Source organism: Sitophilus oryzae, unplaced genomic scaffold (assembly GCF_002938485.1).
Source record: "Sitophilus oryzae breed Bouriz unplaced genomic scaffold, Soryzae_2.0 scaffold_1318_pilon_pilon, whole genome shotgun sequence".
Taxonomy (NCBI): Eukaryota; Metazoa; Arthropoda; class Insecta; order Coleoptera; family Curculionidae; genus Sitophilus; species Sitophilus oryzae.
The window spans coordinates 100,619-119,451 of record NW_022145969.1 but is presented as its reverse complement, the minus strand read 5'-3'; the positions used below and the strand labels follow the sequence as shown (position 1 = coordinate 119,451).

General features: G+C 33.4%; 2 protein-coding genes and 1 long non-coding RNA gene across 7 annotated transcripts in view; 2 read left to right on the top strand and 1 right to left on the bottom strand.

Annotated features, from left to right (window-relative positions):
• The window catches only part of LOC115875027, a 64,527-nt gene that overhangs the window by 20,796 nt on the left and 24,898 nt on the right, over nucleotides 1-18,833 (bottom strand). The gene's annotated exons all lie outside the window — the stretch shown is intronic.
• Nucleotides 1,156-4,207, top strand: LOC115875021 (5-aminolevulinate synthase, erythroid-specific, mitochondrial-like). Of its 2 annotated transcripts, XM_030890345.1 has the most exons (8): nucleotides 1,156-1,232; nucleotides 1,875-1,935; nucleotides 1,999-2,157; nucleotides 2,216-2,332; nucleotides 2,391-2,604; nucleotides 2,665-3,227; nucleotides 3,286-3,746; nucleotides 3,810-4,207. In XM_030890345.1, the coding sequence occupies exons 1-8, from the start codon at nucleotides 1,221-1,223 to the stop codon at nucleotides 3,906-3,908; spliced, it is 1,686 nt and encodes a 561-aa protein (XP_030746205.1). In that variant the 5' UTR covers nucleotides 1,156-1,220; the 3' UTR covers nucleotides 3,909-4,207. The 2 variants fall into 2 exon arrangements, with proteins under 2 accessions (XP_030746205.1, XP_030746206.1); XM_030890346.1 differs by lacking the exons at nucleotides 1,156-1,232; nucleotides 1,875-1,935 and adding an exon at nucleotides 1,569-1,874.
• LOC115875023 (single-stranded DNA-binding protein 3) lies at nucleotides 5,347-17,131 on the top strand. 4 transcript variants are annotated; one of them, XR_004048956.1, is made up of 13 exons: nucleotides 5,347-5,922; nucleotides 6,220-6,292; nucleotides 6,354-6,415; nucleotides 6,476-6,560; nucleotides 8,780-8,821; nucleotides 9,174-9,260; nucleotides 9,337-9,510; nucleotides 9,806-9,854; nucleotides 10,878-10,907; nucleotides 11,459-11,649; nucleotides 11,712-12,086; nucleotides 16,487-16,666; nucleotides 16,730-17,131. XR_004048956.1 is itself a non-coding variant. In XM_030890352.1 (12 exons), the coding sequence occupies exons 1-12, from the start codon at nucleotides 5,867-5,869 to the stop codon at nucleotides 16,739-16,741; spliced, it is 1,236 nt and encodes a 411-aa protein (XP_030746212.1). In that variant the 5' UTR covers nucleotides 5,347-5,866; the 3' UTR covers nucleotides 16,742-17,131. The 4 variants fall into 4 exon arrangements, 3 of the variants coding, with proteins under 3 accessions (XP_030746212.1, XP_030746210.1, XP_030746211.1); XM_030890352.1 differs by lacking the exon at nucleotides 16,487-16,666; XM_030890350.1 differs by having other exon boundaries at nucleotides 16,487-17,130.

Genomic DNA, 18,833 nt, shown 5'->3' with positions numbered 1-18,833 from the left:
AAAATCATCTAAATTGCTTTTTTCTGATAAGGTTATCTTTATTTGGCAAGATCCCTAATGACCGGATACACCCAAATTATAAATATATATAAAAAATATCACATACAATAAACTTGCTTTGGATACAATATATAGTATGTCCCCGAATTGTCTTTACAAGAGGAAAAACTTTTTTATTATGGACAATTTGAGAAAAATGCATTCTCATAATTTTTTTTGCTTGTTCTAAAATGGTTAATGCCGTTCGTACTTTTCCGAATTTCCATACTGTTTTAGAGAAAATTTACGTCAAATTAACGTCATTTTTTTGCTGTTTTAAATTGTTAAAGAAGTACAAAATTTATTTAGTTCATTTCTACGGAAAATATGACGTTAATGAAAATTAATAATAACCATCTATCAAAGAATGAAATCTAAATGATATAACCATAGAAACGCCTTTTGATTTTTAGGACTTTCCAACAATTCCACCTTATTTTCATGTTCTTTTTTTAATTTTCTCTAAAACGATATGGAAATCTGGAAAAGTATAAACGGGATTAACCATTTTAGAACAAGCAAAAATTTTTAGGAAAATTTTCTCAAATGAAATGTTTCCTCTTGTAAAGATAATCCGGGGACATACTGTATAACAATCTTAATATCTAACATCTATTGATGTACTCTGTCAAATAGTTAAAGAATTAAAATAAAGTAAAATTATATATTAATTGTAAAAGACAATACTCCAGTCTGGACAAAAAAAATATTTATTTAAAAAAATATTTTTTGTTGTTGGCCGGATGATTTTTTGTGTTCTTGTTGTCTCATAGCCAGAGGCATAATTTAACACTTTTGCTTTTGATTTAAATCAAACATATTTTTAAATTTTTAAAATGAAATATAATCATTAAAAAATAGTTTAATCCCATTAGTGAAGTTCATTTCAGAAAAATGAATCGATAAATCAATGAAATGACATGAAAAATCTGTAGAAAAAATACTGGTATATTATTTTATAGTATCGGTTGTTTTTTACAAAAGCCAAAGATGTATATGAGCGTCACTGAATTCGCTAGGTATGGAAATTACCACAATTAATATGTAATTCCTAAAAACAATAATTAATAAATATTAATCGACTTTTACGTTAATAACTTTGCTGTTGTCATTTTGTTAAAACCCGTGTGGAAATTGTAGAGAGCACAATTCCTGAATTTTACTTAAAAAGTTTTTTTCTAATGGCGTGCATGGTAGGTAGATTTAATTTTTGAACTATCATTTTATTTTTTCTCTTAGTGTAGCTCAAATTTCGTTATTATCACCGATCATGTGAGCGAGTGAATGTAAAAATAAAACGTGTTTCGTGGTTTATGCCCTATAACGCAGTGGCGTCGCGGAATTTTAACTATTATCATATTATAGTCGTGTATTTTTTATTCTAAAATCACCCAAAAATTATGAATATATTAATGAACAAACTGTTGTCGTTAAAGAAAATATTATTATTTATAATGAATTCGCTATATCTCGAACTAAAAGTCATGCTCGCTAGTAATTTTCAGGCAATGACTATAGAAGGTAGCCGGATATTAATAAGCAAAATGCTTCAAACTAAAAATTCATAGCTAGACTCGCGATAATTGAATAGAATTTTTCGAACGATGAGGACAGACAACTATGGTTTAGATAAAAATGTCAAGGGCTCCGTATAAAAAACAATCCCAAGTTCGGGTTTTAAATTAGTCTGGCTACAGCTGACTGCATGCTCTCGTCGATATACCAACGGTCAGAGATTGGTGCTAAAGTACAGGTGCCAAAGTGAAAGTCCTTGCATAATATACAGCTCTAGAGAAATCAACCACATTTTATTCAATTATCCTTGCTAATTTCAGGTGGGTACGGCAACTTTCAAGCGTTTTTTCACCAGTGTTCCTGTCAACCCCAGTGCGAAAGGCAAGAATTGAAATACAGCCGTATATTCCGAGCAATTTTGAGGTTACATAATTCTCTTTTCAGTTTTCGTCTCAGATTCGAAAATGCCTTGCCCATTTTTAACAAGGTTTAGCCAAACTTACGTCAAAAACTATGCACCTGTCTTGGTAAAAATGTACGGGAGTCAATGCCCGGTTATTTCGAGATCCATGAACCATACGGCTGGTGAGAACGAACTACAAGGTATGTTCCTTTTTATTTTTATTCATATTCGCTCCAAATATTCATAATTAAACCGTAGAAAAACTATCGACCGTCTCAAAGTGCCCTTTTTTAAACGAAGTTACCAGTGCGATTAAAGAATTAAAGCAGGACGATGTTATTGAGGTCAATCAGGAAACAAAACCTACAACTAATGGTAATTGAGTTAAATTACATAACGTGAAAATGAAAGTTAAATCCTATTTTGTATTTAGCAACCTTCGCATACGACGACTTTTTCCATGAACAAATTATGAAAAAGAAAAAGGAACATTCTTACAGGATTTTCAAAAAAGTTAATCGTTTGGCTGGGGCTGGACAATTCCCAAAAGCACTTGAGTACACTTCCGGAGAGAAACCCATCACCGTTTGGTGTTCAAATGATTATTTAGGCATGTCCTGTCATCCCGTTGTTAAAAACGAAGTCAGGTAAACTTACTTTTCCATAAATAATTTTTAATAGAGGGTTAATTTGATATAAGCTTTTAGAAATGCCTTGGAACGATTTGGAAGTGGAGCGGGAGGGACAAGAAACATTTCTGGAAACTCGATCTTACACGAAAACCTAGAAAAGACTTTAGCAGAACTCCACGAGAAAGAGGGAGCTCTGTTATTTACTTCATGTTTCGTAGCGAACGACACCACTTTATTCACCTTAGCCAAAGCACTGCCAGGTTGCCACATTTTCTCTGATGCCGGTAACCATGCATCTATGATTCAAGGAATAAAAAATAGCCAAGTTCCCAAGCACATTTTCAAACACAACGATCCCGAACATTTAGAACAACTGCTCAAAAAAGTGGATAAAGGTGTTCCAAAAATCGTAGCCTTTGAGACTGTCCATTCCATGACAGGCGCTGTATGTCCTCTTGAAGATTTATGTGATATAACTCACAAATACGGAGGCCTAACTTTTGTTGATGAAGTTCATGCCGTCGGAGTTCATGGAGAACATGGAGCAGGTATTGGAGAAAGAGATCATGTCATGCATAAAATGGATATGATCTCAGGAACGCTTGGAAAAGCTTTTGGCAACATTGGAGGATACGTCGGTATGTTATTTTTTTTTTAAACTGATTAAACCAACATCTAAAATAATATTTTTTTCAGCTGCAAACGCAATTTTAATTGATATGATAAGGTCATACGGAGCAGGGTTCATTTTTACAACATCACTACCTCCAACTGTCCTGGCTGGGGCCAAAAAAGCTATTGAAATTTTGGCTTCAGACGAAGGACGAATGTTGCGACAAAAACACCAAGAAAATGTCCAATACCTGCGAGAAAAATTGCTGAGGAACGGGTTTCCTGTTGAGCACACACCAAGTCATATCATTCCAATTAAAATTGGCGATCCCAAAAAGAGTGCTGCAGTAAGCGATACTCTTCTAATGAAAAAAGGCCACTACATTCAAGCCATCAACTATCCAACAGTGGCAAGAGGTCAAGAGAAATTAAGACTGGCTCCTACACCTCACCATACAAAGGAAATGATGGATTTGCTTGTATCTGACTTGAAGGAAGTCTGGGAAAAACTTGAACTGCCATTCACTGGACTACAGTGTGGAAAGGTATTTTTTTCTGTAATTAGACTATTTTTTTTTTGAACTAAATATCGAATGTTTCTTGTTTAGGAATGCCAGTTCTGTCAAAAACCAATTCTAGTCGACTACTACGAATCTAGAGAACGATGTGATATCCCAAACTGCCCACAGATTCTTGCAGCAGCATAACATGCCAGCATGTTACAATTATCTGTACCGATTTTAAATTATATATCAAATGTATTATATATTATCTCACATTTAAAGATTTTATATTTTTCTATAACTTGTTGATATTTTAAAGGTCTCGTTTTATTCGCATCAAATGCTTGGAGAAATTGCCTTTTTCAATTATTATATAGATAGTTGTTAAACGTGTTCTACAATTACGCGTTTGTTGAAAGATTTGTTTTAAATCAAAAATTGTTAAAAAAATCATATTTATATTTAATAAAATTCTTTAGTAAAGCACTAAAAGGTATGGGCTAATAAAGATAATCTATATAGGAATGAGTTTTATTTTAATACCCTTCATCAACTATTTTCACAAGTTAATTTGATTCTTTAAGAAAATGCTGTGAAGATTAAGTTCCTATGAAAAAAAAAAACAGAAAACGATAACTGAAAAAGTGTTATTGCAAGTTATAGATGGCGTTAATACTTTAAATGCCATTAAATATGGTGAAAATCAGTAAATTTGTTTACTTAAGTTATAGATAACTAAATAAAATTTTTATTTTTGTGGCTAAATAAAATTGTCTTTAAAAAAAAAGAATTTGCAATGTCGGTGCTTTTTTCTATTAGTGCATCGATACGAGCTTCGATTGGCCGGTGTTAACCCCCCTCAAACATGCGCACCACGCCACTGGATAAGATCAGCGTTGCCAGAACTACGGATTAATCCGTAGATTTACGGATTTCGGATATATTCTATGGACGTACGGATTTTTTTTTCAATAATACGGATTTTCTGTTATTAAACAATTTAACATAATATTATATGATTTAAAAAGAACGGAGTCACAGTTGGCTTGGAAATGAAGATCGCTGTTATTTCTTTTTATTGTTAATCTAAGGTTATTTCATATGTAAAGTGATATAGTATATGATTGTCATGTCCAAGCCAACTAAACGACTTTTTTTATATTTTTATAATAATAAAAAATTGTATTGGTTTGCAATACTTGTTTGTCTGATCTATTCTTGTACATGCATTACTACGTAGCTAGCATGTAGATATTGAAGAAGAAAAATGTTTTGTTATTTTTAAAATGTTTATTTTTGATATTTAATGTTCAATAAAATACAGGGTGAGTCTCAAATACGTACAAATATTTTCAGGGGTGGTAGATCTCGATAACATATTTCTCCTTACCGTTTTTCAAATAAGTTCAAAATAACCGAGTTATTCAAGTTTATAAATTTGGGAAAAAAAATATTTATTTTTAAAAAATGTACGATTTTTATCATCTTTTTTTGCGAAAACAACCTCATAGACGTGTTCACTGTTGTATTTGCACTTATTTAAGGCTCACCCTACATTAATACGGATTTTCTATTCATTTACGGATATTTCGATCAACGAAATACGGATATTGCATATTTTCATCTGGCAACACTGGATAGGATAGACCCTACAACAATAAGGCCGTTGCCATAGCAGGTCAGTACCGCAAGAAGAATTACCTAAACGGTTAGTGTTCTTATTAGGGTAAATGGGGTGAGGAATTTTCGATTTCGACGAAAAATCCAGCGGAATTGTTGCTAGTATCAGAGAATTAGTTCGGCATTCGAAACAACAAAGGAGCCACTGAAGCGAAGTCATATTCTAACGGGACGTACGACCAACGCATGCTCGGTCCTCAGTATCCTAGTGATGATTTTGTATCGGCGTCGAGCGTGAATTTTATTCCAAGTGTTGTGTCGACTTTTCTAAGTGAATCGGTTTGATTTGGCTGTCGTTAATTCATCCGCTCAACGATGATTCTACCCGTGAAGTTATCCTGACTGTGACAAAGTGATATCAAAAGATGGACCTTTACATAGATCATGTAGGACCAGTGTGTAAATAGTCTCCCGTAATCAAATCTAACTAGCTGCATGTAGGTTACGTTGGCTCACTCAAATTTATTCCTTATTTTGAAAATATGTATGCGAAAGGAAAAGGATCATCCGTGCCGTCCGACGCACAAGCCAGGGAAAAGTAAGTACAATCGTTTTCAATTTTCAAGCCCCCAACACCGTTCTGTACTTGTTTACTTCAATTCTCTAAATCAAAATTCAATTCCCACGTCCAAAATTGCATTCTAAAGCCAAAGCTAGTTCGAAAACAGTTTTTTAAGGGATTTAAAAGCTAGACAAAATCAGGAAGCTGGGATCATTGATTGTTTACATTAAAATATTAGAATATCCTTGGGAAATCGACAGCGCTCGAGCTAACAGTTTTCTAGCTGTAATAAAACTTGAAATCTATTTTTAATTGAAAAAATTTCACCTACAGGTTGGCTTTATACGTTTACGAATATTTGCTACACGTCGGGGCACAAAAAGCGGCCCAAACGTTTCTTTCAGAGGTAAGATTATTGTTAAAAAGAAATAACTGCGAGATAATACATTCTTATTACACGTTTCTAGATAAGATGGGAGAAAAACATAACATTAGGAGAACCTCCAGGATTTCTGCATTCTTGGTGGTGGTACGTTGAGAGATTTCTCGTTGATTTTCGGTGATTTTTTTAAAGCTAGCTTAATTTTAGTGTTTTCTGGGACTTGTACTGTGCGGCCCCCGAAAGAAGGGACACTTGCGAGCATTCTTCAGAAGCAAAAGCTTTCCATGATTACGTGAGTATCATCAATGCTCCTCGTATTTGAGCCGATCAATACTTGGCGGAGGGTACGGCAACGCCGCGCGAATATACGCGTTTGACCAGGTGTAATCGGCCAGCAAAGTTCTCCTTATGCCCGTTTCGTTTGTAAGCTTAAATTGCATTTTGTTATTATCTTTGTTTTTTTTCTCACGTGCACTGTGACTGCCACTGATCATGTCCGAGTTGTTCACTGTGGCATATCTCATCCCTGATTAAAAATGAGCGTAACTTCTTCATTTTCCGACCAATACGATTTGTTTGACTGACATTCTTACGACTAACTTGAGGACCTTGAGTTTTTATCTACCAACTTTGAAGCAACGATATCGTAGTTTTGAAATTCAGGTGACTGAATTTCTGTGGTAAAATTCAACTTTTCATTGTTTATAAAACTTACTTACCGAAACAGACAATATTCTCCACATTTTAACTAATCGTTTTCATGAATATCATCTAATGAGGGAATAAAGGCACAAAATCCTCACAATTTTGTATTAAAAAAATTTTATTTAAAAATTTTATAAATAAAGAGACAACATGTTTCGTTCATCAGGCCCAAGCTAAAATATTAGAGAATATAGACAAAAAAGTAAAAACTTAATCTGACTTATACCTAGTTAAATAAATAATTAAACAACTGTAATACTTTTAAATATATATAATTTGTAATGTCTTTTTTGCCTGACTTAGTTTATTTGACTGTTTTAACGAAGTTTTTACTTCTTTGGCTATATTCTATAATATTTTAGCTTGGGCCTGATGATGAGACCTCATCGTCTCGAAACATGTCTTTATACCCTCATTAGAGAATATTTATTAATAGGAACTAACACTTTTTACTGAGCAAGGCATTATTAATTAAACAAAAAAATTTACAATAAACAATTATTATATTTGTTTATATGTATTACATTTTTATAAAAATTCAAAGAGAAATAAAAAAAACAACTAAAAACACTATTTCTTTTAAAGTAGTTCCAACAATTTCTTCAGAATTTCTTCTTTTATCTTAATCGCCAATATAACTAGGTATGTAAGTAACTAGGCGAGCCCTATACAGGGTGAGTCTTAAATAAGTGCAAATATTTTTAAGGGTTGGTTTGGTTGGCAAAAAAAAATTTGAAAATTTGGATTTTTTTTAGTTTTTAGTTAAAAAATATAATTTGTTGATAATATAGCAACATAGGTAGTAGATTACATTTATAAGAAAGAAAATCCAGAAAAGATCCAGTGATTCTCAAAATTTTAGCAAAAAATCTTTTTTTTTTTGGAAATTAGTATATTTAATTTTTTTTATTAGTATATATTTTTAATTTATATATATTAAAATAAATTGTGAAAATAAAACAAATCGTATATAAACAAATATTAATAAGTAACGTTTCAAGTAATAGATAGGAAGAAAATGTGGAACAATTTGTTCAAAAAATACAAGGCCTACTTTATTTACAGTTGAAAGAACCGCTATTTTCAAAAAGGCTACTTAACAAAAATAGACGATCATATCTACAACAGACAGAGACTCTTTTGGCAAAAATATTTCGAAATTTTTTACTTTATTCTGAATTACCTTGCAATGATTTTAGTTTACTATATGTAAAATTAGGTTTCTTATTTATATAAAGTATTCTAAATTTAGATGATGGATGCCGGTATATACGTAAACAAGCTGAAATAAATCCTATCGAGTTTGATTTTGAATTATGTATTATGTACTTGGTTATTTCATGTCTTTTAGTTACTGTATCTATCCATAAACGTTATGAATTTCTACTTAAATCATGTTAGGTACCTACGAGACGAAAATGACCTGAGTTTTCGTAACTAACAGTTACGGTAACATTGTAAAATTTGCAAAGGTAAAAACCAGGCTTCTGCTTTCTATTCCGTTACAACACTATATTTTTACCTTTCACCATTGTAGACTACCCGATTCTTAGTAACAATTACGCGCAGGTGCCAAATTAGATTACCTGGCCTGGGTAACGGTACAGGCAAAAGACAATTTACATCAAAAATCCTTTTTTACATTGCCATATTTCTCTCTGGTTACGACCAAGCTCAATTATTATTTGAATTTCGTAGAAATAAGGAGAACTGGTCGCGCGCACAGACCGAAAAGCGGCGTTGTCACATCAACTCCACATTTTTTTTTCAATTTTGTTTGTTAATATATACGTGTATACTTTTTAGGGTTTTGTAAATTCTGGTTATGGAGTTAATGGAATCGCACATGTAAGTTGAACTACTTGAATAACTTCTCTTTTTGAAGTGAAACTTCTTTACGAGCGCTCGGAGTAAAAATTCAAGGCTGTACAAGTATTTGAGAGTGTGTTTTTACGTGTAAAAAACTATTTTTACACGTAAAAAACTATTTGTTACAAAAAAAAACTATTTGTTACAAGTAAAAGATATTTTTTACGCGTAAAAAAATATTTTTATTACTTTTTCAACATTTCAAACTACTCTTTTTAAACATGTCCGTCAAATCCTTCAAGTTTCAAGAAGTTTCACTACTAATATACGCACATAGTGCAAACAGAATTTTTTTTAAACAGCTATTTATAAAATTGGTTTGTTCTATTAGAACACAGGTCCGGCTCCAAGTCCACTGGGACAAATGCCCCCCACTGACGGAATGCCAGGAGGGCCCATACCACCTGGCTTCTTCCCAGTAAGTAGTACACACACTTAAAAAGAATTCAGAACCGTATTCCAAGTTTTCCATAACAAAAAAACTTTTTTTGTAGAATTCAACGTTGCGACCGTCTCCACCTACACACCCATCGAGTCAACCATCTCCACACTCACAACCACCACCTCCGCACTCCAACATCATGACGTCACAACCCTTTATGAACCCAAGGTACCCTGGACCACGACCCGGGGTACGAATGCCGCAATTAGGAAGCGATTTCAATGGAGTAAGTACCTTTTTTTAACAAACAAAATAAAAATCTAAAGTTTCTTAAGACGGCCCTGATGATATCTACTATGACAAGCCATTAGAAACTAGAACCAACTAAAATTTTAAAAGAAATAAAAAAATACTGTATCTTCTATTACAATGCAATTTTTTGTCTGATTAACTTTTATCAACTTTTGCAAATGTCAATTGATAACCTTAAACTTAACAGTGTCTGTATTAGATTTTTCTTGTGATATATAAAAATTTTCTTTGATTATTGAATATAATTTTAATTTTGATTTGTTTTATAGCCTCCAGGACAACCTCTGATGCCTAACAACATGGACCCAACAAGACAAGGTATTTTGAAAAATTCCTTTCTTTTAGCAGAATTTTTTCTCCAAGTCTATAATAATAACACCTTATAGCCACAGAGTGAACGGTTTTTTATTTATTTTTACTAACAGTAGAGTTGGAATTAAACACTGATTATGATCAATGGACAAAATTCATTAGGATGAAGAAGCATGACAAAAACTTACTACCCTTGCTGGAATTTGGCGATCATCCCATTAAATGCGATGGTACCATTTTTTGATTAAGAAATTCTTTTAGAGTAATAAATATGGAATAAAATCTTACATTTATTATTTTTTTATTATTAGAAAAAAATTATTAAAGATTTTATTCCAAGATTTTTTACACACTGTACATATACTACAATAGACACAAAAAGGGTATTTTTCATAAAATCTATAGCACCTCACCACTTATTAGAAGATACATTTAGTTCAAAATTGAAGGTATAATTTCTACTTCTTGTTCAGGTGTCATCATCAAAATATCACTAAAATGTTATCGAAAAAATATATATATATACATAATTTATACCAGCAGATATATTTATGAAATTCGTAAATATCACTGGCTAATTTAAAAGATTCTGTTATCTTTTAATTTTTAGAAATTTGAACCATCAAAGTTTACAGGTCTATTTTAAGATTATATCCAGACATAACTTTTGCCTTGTTACTACATTCAATAAAATTCCATTACTTGTATTCATCACGTGGCAAGAAAATTGATAAATAAAACTATTAAGACTTCCCTTATTAAAAAAAATAATATTAGAAGAACTGTTTGAGGATATAAAGATGATGAAATAAGACGAAAGTTATTTTCCAAAAAACAGAGGTCTGGTTTCTTGCCTAGACTTTTTGGCTGTAAGGTGTGTCGACTTTGATAAGATAATTAATGAAGTATATAAAGTAATATAAAATTCGAAAAAGTAACAGTTAATTTTGAAAAGAGAGCCAAATGCACAAAAGCATGAAAGCCCATATCATGGTTTGCCTCATGTAATGCATCTATTTCTGTCTCCAGGTGATGGCGGAGAATTTGTAGGTTGGCAAGGTAGGCATATGCGCTCCTTCACCATCACACTATCATATGCGTACACTTCTTGCTTGCTTTGCTTTGTTTAGGTCTTTCAAGGGTTCCATTAACTATTCTGAAACAGCCCAGAGTTCACTCCTTCTCATATTAATCATCTAAGGGCTTTTACCTTTCCATTAGATTAGGTTCTTTTAGAGCTAGAAACATTTTTATTCTTCACTGTTCAAAACTTAACGGGGACCCTTAAAAACAGCTTCGTCTGCAACAGTAAAATAAGTCGTCGCGTTGTGTAACAAAGTTTTTGTCCATTTTTGCAACTTTTTTTTGTAGGACTTTTTTTAGAGACTTATTTTACTTTTGTACGAATTCTTATGGTGGCAGCATGTGATGTCATTGCTATTACATCAAAGCTTAGATCATGTAATATTCAGACACGTACAACTTACAGAAAAAAAATGGCTTTAAATCGCTTTAAACAAGAAAAAAAAACCGTGTCTCAATTACACATGGTCTAAGCATCCCAGTAGTACGTTTAGTTATACAACAGCACTTAAATGAAGTATACTTAGGTCCACCGGCAGCTATAAACCGAATGAATCCACCTCGAGGGCCCTCTATGGGACCTTTAGGACCAGGAACCTACGGACCAGGCATCAGGGGTCCCCCTCCCAACAGTAGTCTGGGTCCTGGGGGTCCCATGCCGCCGATGACAATGGGAGGACCCGGAGGACGACCGCAATGGCAACCAAACACGTCAACAGTAAATATTTTTATACCACCCTACAAAAACCAGAAACCTCCTATACACTGTCCGAATTTTAGCCTATGAACTACTCTTCGTCATCACCTGGAAACTACGGAGGCCCACCTGGATCGGCAGGTCCGGCAGGTCCTGGCACGCCGATCATGCCGAGCCCTCAAGATTCCAGCAACTCCGGTGGCGAGAACATGTACACGCTGATGAAACCCGCGGTGGGAGGCAACATGCCCGGAGATTTCCAGATGGGAGGAGGGCCCGACACTGGAGGTCCCATGGGACCGATGGGGCCGAATTCCATGGGACCAGTGATGAACGGCGACGGCATGGACGGAATGAAGAACTCCCCGGCCAATGGGGGACCTGGCACGCCCAGGGAGGATAGCGGCAGCGGAATGGGGGACTACAACCTTGGGGGCTTTGGGGGGCCGGGAGAAAACGTAAGTAGATCGAGGATGAACAGGGTTGGAGCGTGTACCGCTTACGAGCCATTGCAATTTGGTCTTTAGGAAGGTTACGGTCGGTAGCGTCGAGAGAGAGAAGACCAGAGGGCTCTGAGGGTAGAAATCAAATGCTTTCGGGCCTTTTTTTCTCGATGGTAGCGATCAATAGATATCTAAAAGTCATAGAATGTGGATGTGTCCTGGACATTTACCGTAATTAACTTTGTAATTAACCCCCTAAAATGTATCTAAATTCCGTATTTTTTATCAAAATTCCGAAAAATTATGCAGATAGTCAAAATTAATTTTCTAATTAGACTTTTATTCCATACAAACTAAATCTACATTGTTTTATAGTGTCTATATAAGAATCGCCATCAGTTTATTACTATTATATATCTATACGATCTAATAACGCATTTAAATAATTTCTTTTTTCAATTCAAGTGGTTCTGTGGTGAAGTTTGTTGGGAGATCTTTGAACAAACCTACATAATATATAATAATGTGAAATTTTACATTAGAAACACCACGTTTTTCATTAATATCACTCTTAAACTTTTCTAATTACATAGAACTAGTTTTGTTGAACGCTTGTAGTAGCGAACCTGAGTGAAAGTTTTATTTCATTCCCTCCCCTCTTGGTTAAGGCTTTGTTTGCGTTAATTTTTGACAGAAACATAAGTATGACAAAGCTGAGCGTTTGCATGAAAGCATGTTACAAGTAGTACCGACCTTTTCAGCTTAGTTCAAATTTCAGCTATCGAGAAATCAACTGATAAAAAATAAGAATAGATTTAAATCAAAGAATTATATCATTTGATTACTGGATAGTAACATTCTTCATATTGTATAGGTACGTTTTCGTTTTTGGTATTCATTAGATTTAGAATGGATGAATGTGTGAAGATCTCATTTAAGTGGCTCAAATATTATTTAACAATATCAATGCGGTACACGCTGTATTTATTTACTCAGTACCTTTAAAATATACACATTCGACCTTTTTTACCAAACGTAATTCCTCATTTAACAACTAGGCTGTAACAGAAGTACAACCAATAAAATAAGCTCAAAAGCTACAAGTTTAATTTATTGTATGTAGTTCCGTTACATAATGTAACATATTCCGAAGGGTTTGTACCTAGCTAAATTACATAGAAGTGTACATTGTAAATGTCAAAATTATTGTCTAAGTTCTCTGCATGGTTCAAAATCGTTTTTGTTTTTAAAAATGTAAATAGTGGATATATTATTATGCAAGTGCTACACTATTCGAGCTTGCTACACTGTATGATCAAATAAAATTAAAGTTGAGTTAACTTCAGAACAGCATTTTCATTTACTTCAAGATTAACTCGTGCTTAACTCAATAAATATAATTAAAAAAAATCAAAATATTCTAGAAATCTTCTAGAAATAACTTAATTTCAAAATGCTATTCCGAGATTCAGTTATGAATTCACCTGGTCATATGGTATACTGGTTAAACATGGTATACGATGACATTACAGAATTTTGGCCAAGAAAATGAAAAATATATACACAAATCTGCTAAAATACACCAAAATATTTTATATTAAACTCTGAAAGCATATTTCTCTAACCATGTTAGGATAATCAACTAATGATTTTTTGAAGATGTTATCAGTATCTATATATTTTTCCCAAAAGACACTGAGTGAAGCAGAATCTTTGAATATTGTATTAATCGATGTTTTCCCAATATTTTTCTGACCACAATCCTCACAAGTGGAGGTATTTTGTCTTTAGAATTACCTAATAAATGCTGCATTGAGCATTTTGCTAAGCCAATCGAATGGGAAAGCTGAACGCTTCGGCAATGTGTGAGATGCGTATGATCTTTTAAAGGTCTTTCAAAAATACTGCATTAATTCTGAAGCTGAAGACATTTCACTCGCATGGATTATTTCTATTTATGATGCCAATATTGGATTAGTTTAATAGAATGTCTTCACGATTGGCTTGAAGAGATTGACAAGTGATAGAGTTTGAAATAAAGTATTGTGAAGGTAGATTTGTGTAAAAAATGTCTATACCTATGTGGCGGATTCATCTCTCCAAAAAATCCTATATGGGTATTTCGCCACTGCACTGCAAGAAAATCTACAAAATAAAATAGTTATTTTTTGTAAACACTTCTGCGTTAAACCCAAACAGAAACTACTTGTCAGAAGTTATGTTTACAGTTATACAAATTTGCCTAACAAAGTAAAAAATTCGTAACAATATATACAACTTACAATTCCATACATACGAGGCGTTTCGGAAAAAATAAGAAGGATAGGAAAACAATATAACATACGAACATCTTTCAAAACACAAAATATACTTAGATCCATTTTATCACATACTAAACCAATGAATACAGAGCAACAAACAAAAAATGTAATATACCAAGTACCATGTGAATGCGATAAATTTTACATTGGTGAAACATCTAGACCCTCAAATGTTCCCAATTAAAGAACATAAATATTATTTAAGAAAGGGAGATTTTCACAGAGGAGAGCATTCATGGGACAGAGGGCACAGAATAAATTTTAATAACGCCAAAATTATAATGAAAGAAGCGATAGCCTCTAAAAGAAAAATAAAAGAGGTTTTTTTAATACAATCTAATAAAAATAAATGTATTGCTCATGCATCTGTAGATGTTAGTAATGTATGGCAATCGCTTCTTTGATTTTAAAGAACATAACATAAATAAACATAACATACGTAAAATTTAAAAATAATCATACAGAAAGTTTGGGGCTTTTTGGTTTTACGTTATTAAGTAATTGTTATCAAGTAGTAATTGTGTTAGTTTTGAAGTTCAACTTGATATAATGTCATTTTAACAGAACGTCAACGGTTTCTTGTAGATGTATCTGTTTTAAAAAAACTAAAGTGTTCTCGAATTTAAATATTTTAAATAGTTTTTTTCTTTATTCTTTGTATTTTTTTTGCTTCCGACGACCGAAAGAGATAAACTTTCCGAAACGTTAAGCATTTTTTTCTTTGTTAGGCAAATTTGTATAACTGTAAATAGGGAATGCAATCCCGCACCAAAATCTCAATCCCGCAAACCCGCGGGATTAAAGCAGTCAATCCCGCGGATCCGCGAAATTGCGGGACTGTAAACAATAGTCATACATTTGATCCTAAATGTTACAAAAGGCATTGTACATTTTGCATAGGCCCACAATATATTGATATAGCGTGTATCTTAAACTAGCTGTACAGAAATTTGGACCGATGTATACAGGGTGTTCAAAAAATATATTTAATATTAAATAAACTTAAATTTTATTATAATTTATCTACTTCTTTTATAAAGAAAAATTTTATTCTGATGTTGAAGTTGTTTTTAACTTGTGTTAGTTATCTGCTTTTAGATACACTCTATATCAATAATTTTTTGGCATATGACTAAAAATGCAATTTTTTTAAAAAAACGTCGTATTTTCTGTAAAACAAAAAAGTTAAAAAACCTATCAAAATTTTTTTTTCTAATTTCAATACAGATTAGTCGTACTTGGTAAAAATTTCGATTTTTTAAAAATTGTAAATTTGCGGTAAAAAGATTCTTGACCAAATTTTCACACTCTTATAAAACACCCTGTATACGAGAATTCCCTAAATATATTTTCGAAAACCATATAGCATCTTAATCACAATAGATGCATCTAAAACTGGTCCAAACCGCATCCCAAAATCTTTTTTAGTTCAAGAGATACCTATTCAAATTTAAATTTACCCTAAAATTTTGCTTGTCCCGATAATTACATATGTCCGGCAGTTTATTTGACGAAATTGTCCACAAGTACTAGTTAAACGCTTTCCTTCACTTACGCACATACGCCAGAAAGAAATCTAACAAGTAACCTGTTTGTTTCACTTATTTTTAATGGCCAAGCCGTAAGGGGAATCGCCCGGGTTCCGAGCGTCGACGCTTTGACCGAGATCGATTCGGTTACCCAGTAGTAATGGGTCGATCCCGCACGGTAAATCCCGCAACTTTGATCCCGCGGAATCTCAGAGGGATCCCGCATTTGCGGGATCCAGCATTTGCGGGATTGCATTCGCTAACTGTAAACATAACTTCTGACAAGCAGTGTCAGTTTGGGTTTAACGCAGAAGTGTTTACAAAAAATAACTATTTCATTTTGTAGATTTTCTTGCAGTGCAGTGGCGAAATACCCATATAGGATTAGATTTGTGTAATTTTTTAATGTCGGAAGCTAGATGGTAATTGTGGAAGAGAAATAAGTGCAAACCCTTTTTGTTCTTGCAATGGAAAAGTTCGAAAGGTCGGTTGTGTGTAAGTAACGGTGCTGGTGCTTGTGCTTAGTAGACTGACCCTTAACAACTAAAGGTCGCTTTCCTTGCAGGACCAAACGGAATCGGCTGCTATTTTGAAAATAAAAGAGAGCATGCAAGAGGAGGCCAAGAGGTTTGAGAAAGACTCGGATCACCCTGAGTATTTCATGCAATAACTTGCCTCGGCTGGCCCTTAATAGGCTGGTGGACGTTGCCTCTTCCTTGACCTAACCTACTAACATGGGGCGGTGGTGTGTTCAGCAAAGACATCTTCAGGCCTCGAGACTAGTCATCACTGATTTGTTTGTTTCCAGATATTCCTGTGATTCTCAACTGACAGAGCCTTGTTTGTCAGCCGGCCGGCCACAGGACACACGCACGTCTCAAGTTCCTTCTTCGTCCCGATTTTCTCGCATTTGTCCACCAGCCTAGGCAGGGTTGGACGACCGCCCAGAACCTGTCATGGCGCCCCAGCTGTCACGTGTCTATTGTACTCCCACTACACTCATTATAGGCTGTATACAGGGTGCTACAAATTCGAGGTACGAGCATTGGTATCTCGGTAACCGTCATAGATATGAACACGGTTGAATTGGGGCAAAGTTCCGCCTTGGGATGTTCACCAAGTTGCCATTAAAAAAGTTTTAAAAACTTCAAGGTTTGCTGAGTTTTTTGGTTTTTGAAAATGAATTTTATTTTTTCCTGTCGTTACTCTTTAGAAAATCAAAAAATAGCCACTTTATAAGGGCTATCTGATTAGTATTTTTAGATTTTCAAATTAACTGATAATTTGTGAGATACAGAGGCCAACTTAATTTTTTTAAATACGGACCTGCATTTTTTATTTCATATTTTGAAAGAACTCAGTCTCCTGAGTACAATGATATGCCACACTTAATATTTTTTTTGTTTCGGACATTTGAAGTCCGGCTTTGTTTTTTTTTTAATATTTAATCTATTCATCGTTACATTACTAACTAAATTAATATAAAAATTAGGGAGGGTAATAACACTTTCGAACATGTAGAGCATTAGAAACTAGTTTGAGGAAGTTGATTTATTTATAATAACTACGATTAATATTATGCATATTATTAGATTGTACACCGATATTACAAAATCACAACAAAAAAAAGTTAAAAATAATATCTTTAAATTGCTGACCTGGATATAATTTATTTGAATCTTCCAATTGGCTGGATTTTCGTTATTCAATGTTAATTAGCGCTGATTAATATTGTTGCGATGAAGTTAATCAGATTAAATAATTAAAAAACCAGAGTCGGACTTGAAATTATTCTAAATAATAATTAAATAGTTTTTTGTTGTTAAGGTACCCAAAACAAAAAAAAAGTATAAAGTGTGGCATATCATTGTACTCAGGAGACCGAGTTCTTTCAAAACCGGAAATAAAAAATGCAGGTCCGTATTTAAAAAAATTAAGTTGCCCTCTGTATCTCACAAATTATCAGCTAATTTGAAAATCTAAAAATACTATCAGATAGCCCTAATAAAGTGGCTATGAGAATATGCAATTAGTTTTTTGCTTTTCTAAAAGGTAACGACAGGAAAACAGCAAGAGTGAGCATCACAAAGCGCAACTTTGTCCCAATTTATCTATGTTCGTATCTATTCCGGTTACCGAGATGCCAATGCTCGTATCTCGAATTTGTAGCACCCTATAGAGATGTTAAATTGTTTTAGTTTCCAGACACTTACGCTATTTTTTGGACGCTGTTACGAAACGAGTTAGCGTAGGTCAGGTTTGGCTTCTTCTATTTAATTTTATAATAATCTCCGTCAGAGACTAATATAACGAGCTTTCCTAACGCTGTGTTATTTTGTTATCGAATTAAAGAACCCTGTCGAAAAATTTGACATCTCTACGAAAACTCCGGGATTTTCAAGTAGAGCCTTAAAATTTTAATAATCGTTAAGTTATTGTATATAATTTAGGCAATTATCTGAAAATTCAGGTTAAAATACTATATGACTGTAGTTGTCTTTGCATGTTTCAAGAGTTTTATATATCGACAAGGCAAATTCATATTTTCACGTCTGTTCTCTAAACGAAAAAAAAAATATAAGGCCGTTGGTTCTACTTAAATATTAAGAATCGATCAGTATTATAATATAGCCTATTTCTCTTAATTTTAGTTTAAGTTTTAACCCTTCTCTCGTCATATCCTATAAATAACTGTCACTCAATTATACTTATTAAAAATTTTAGGCCATTTACTTAAAAACAAATTTTACTAAAAAAATATTAGCTGAATAATATGACAAGAACCAGTAAAAATTAAGTCTTTAGGTTAAATGTAAGTTTTAAAATATGGATTTGCCTGATGAGGAGTAAAACTGGGAAAGAATTCGGTGTAAATACTAAATACATGCAGTTTTGAGAAGTAAAAGAAATAC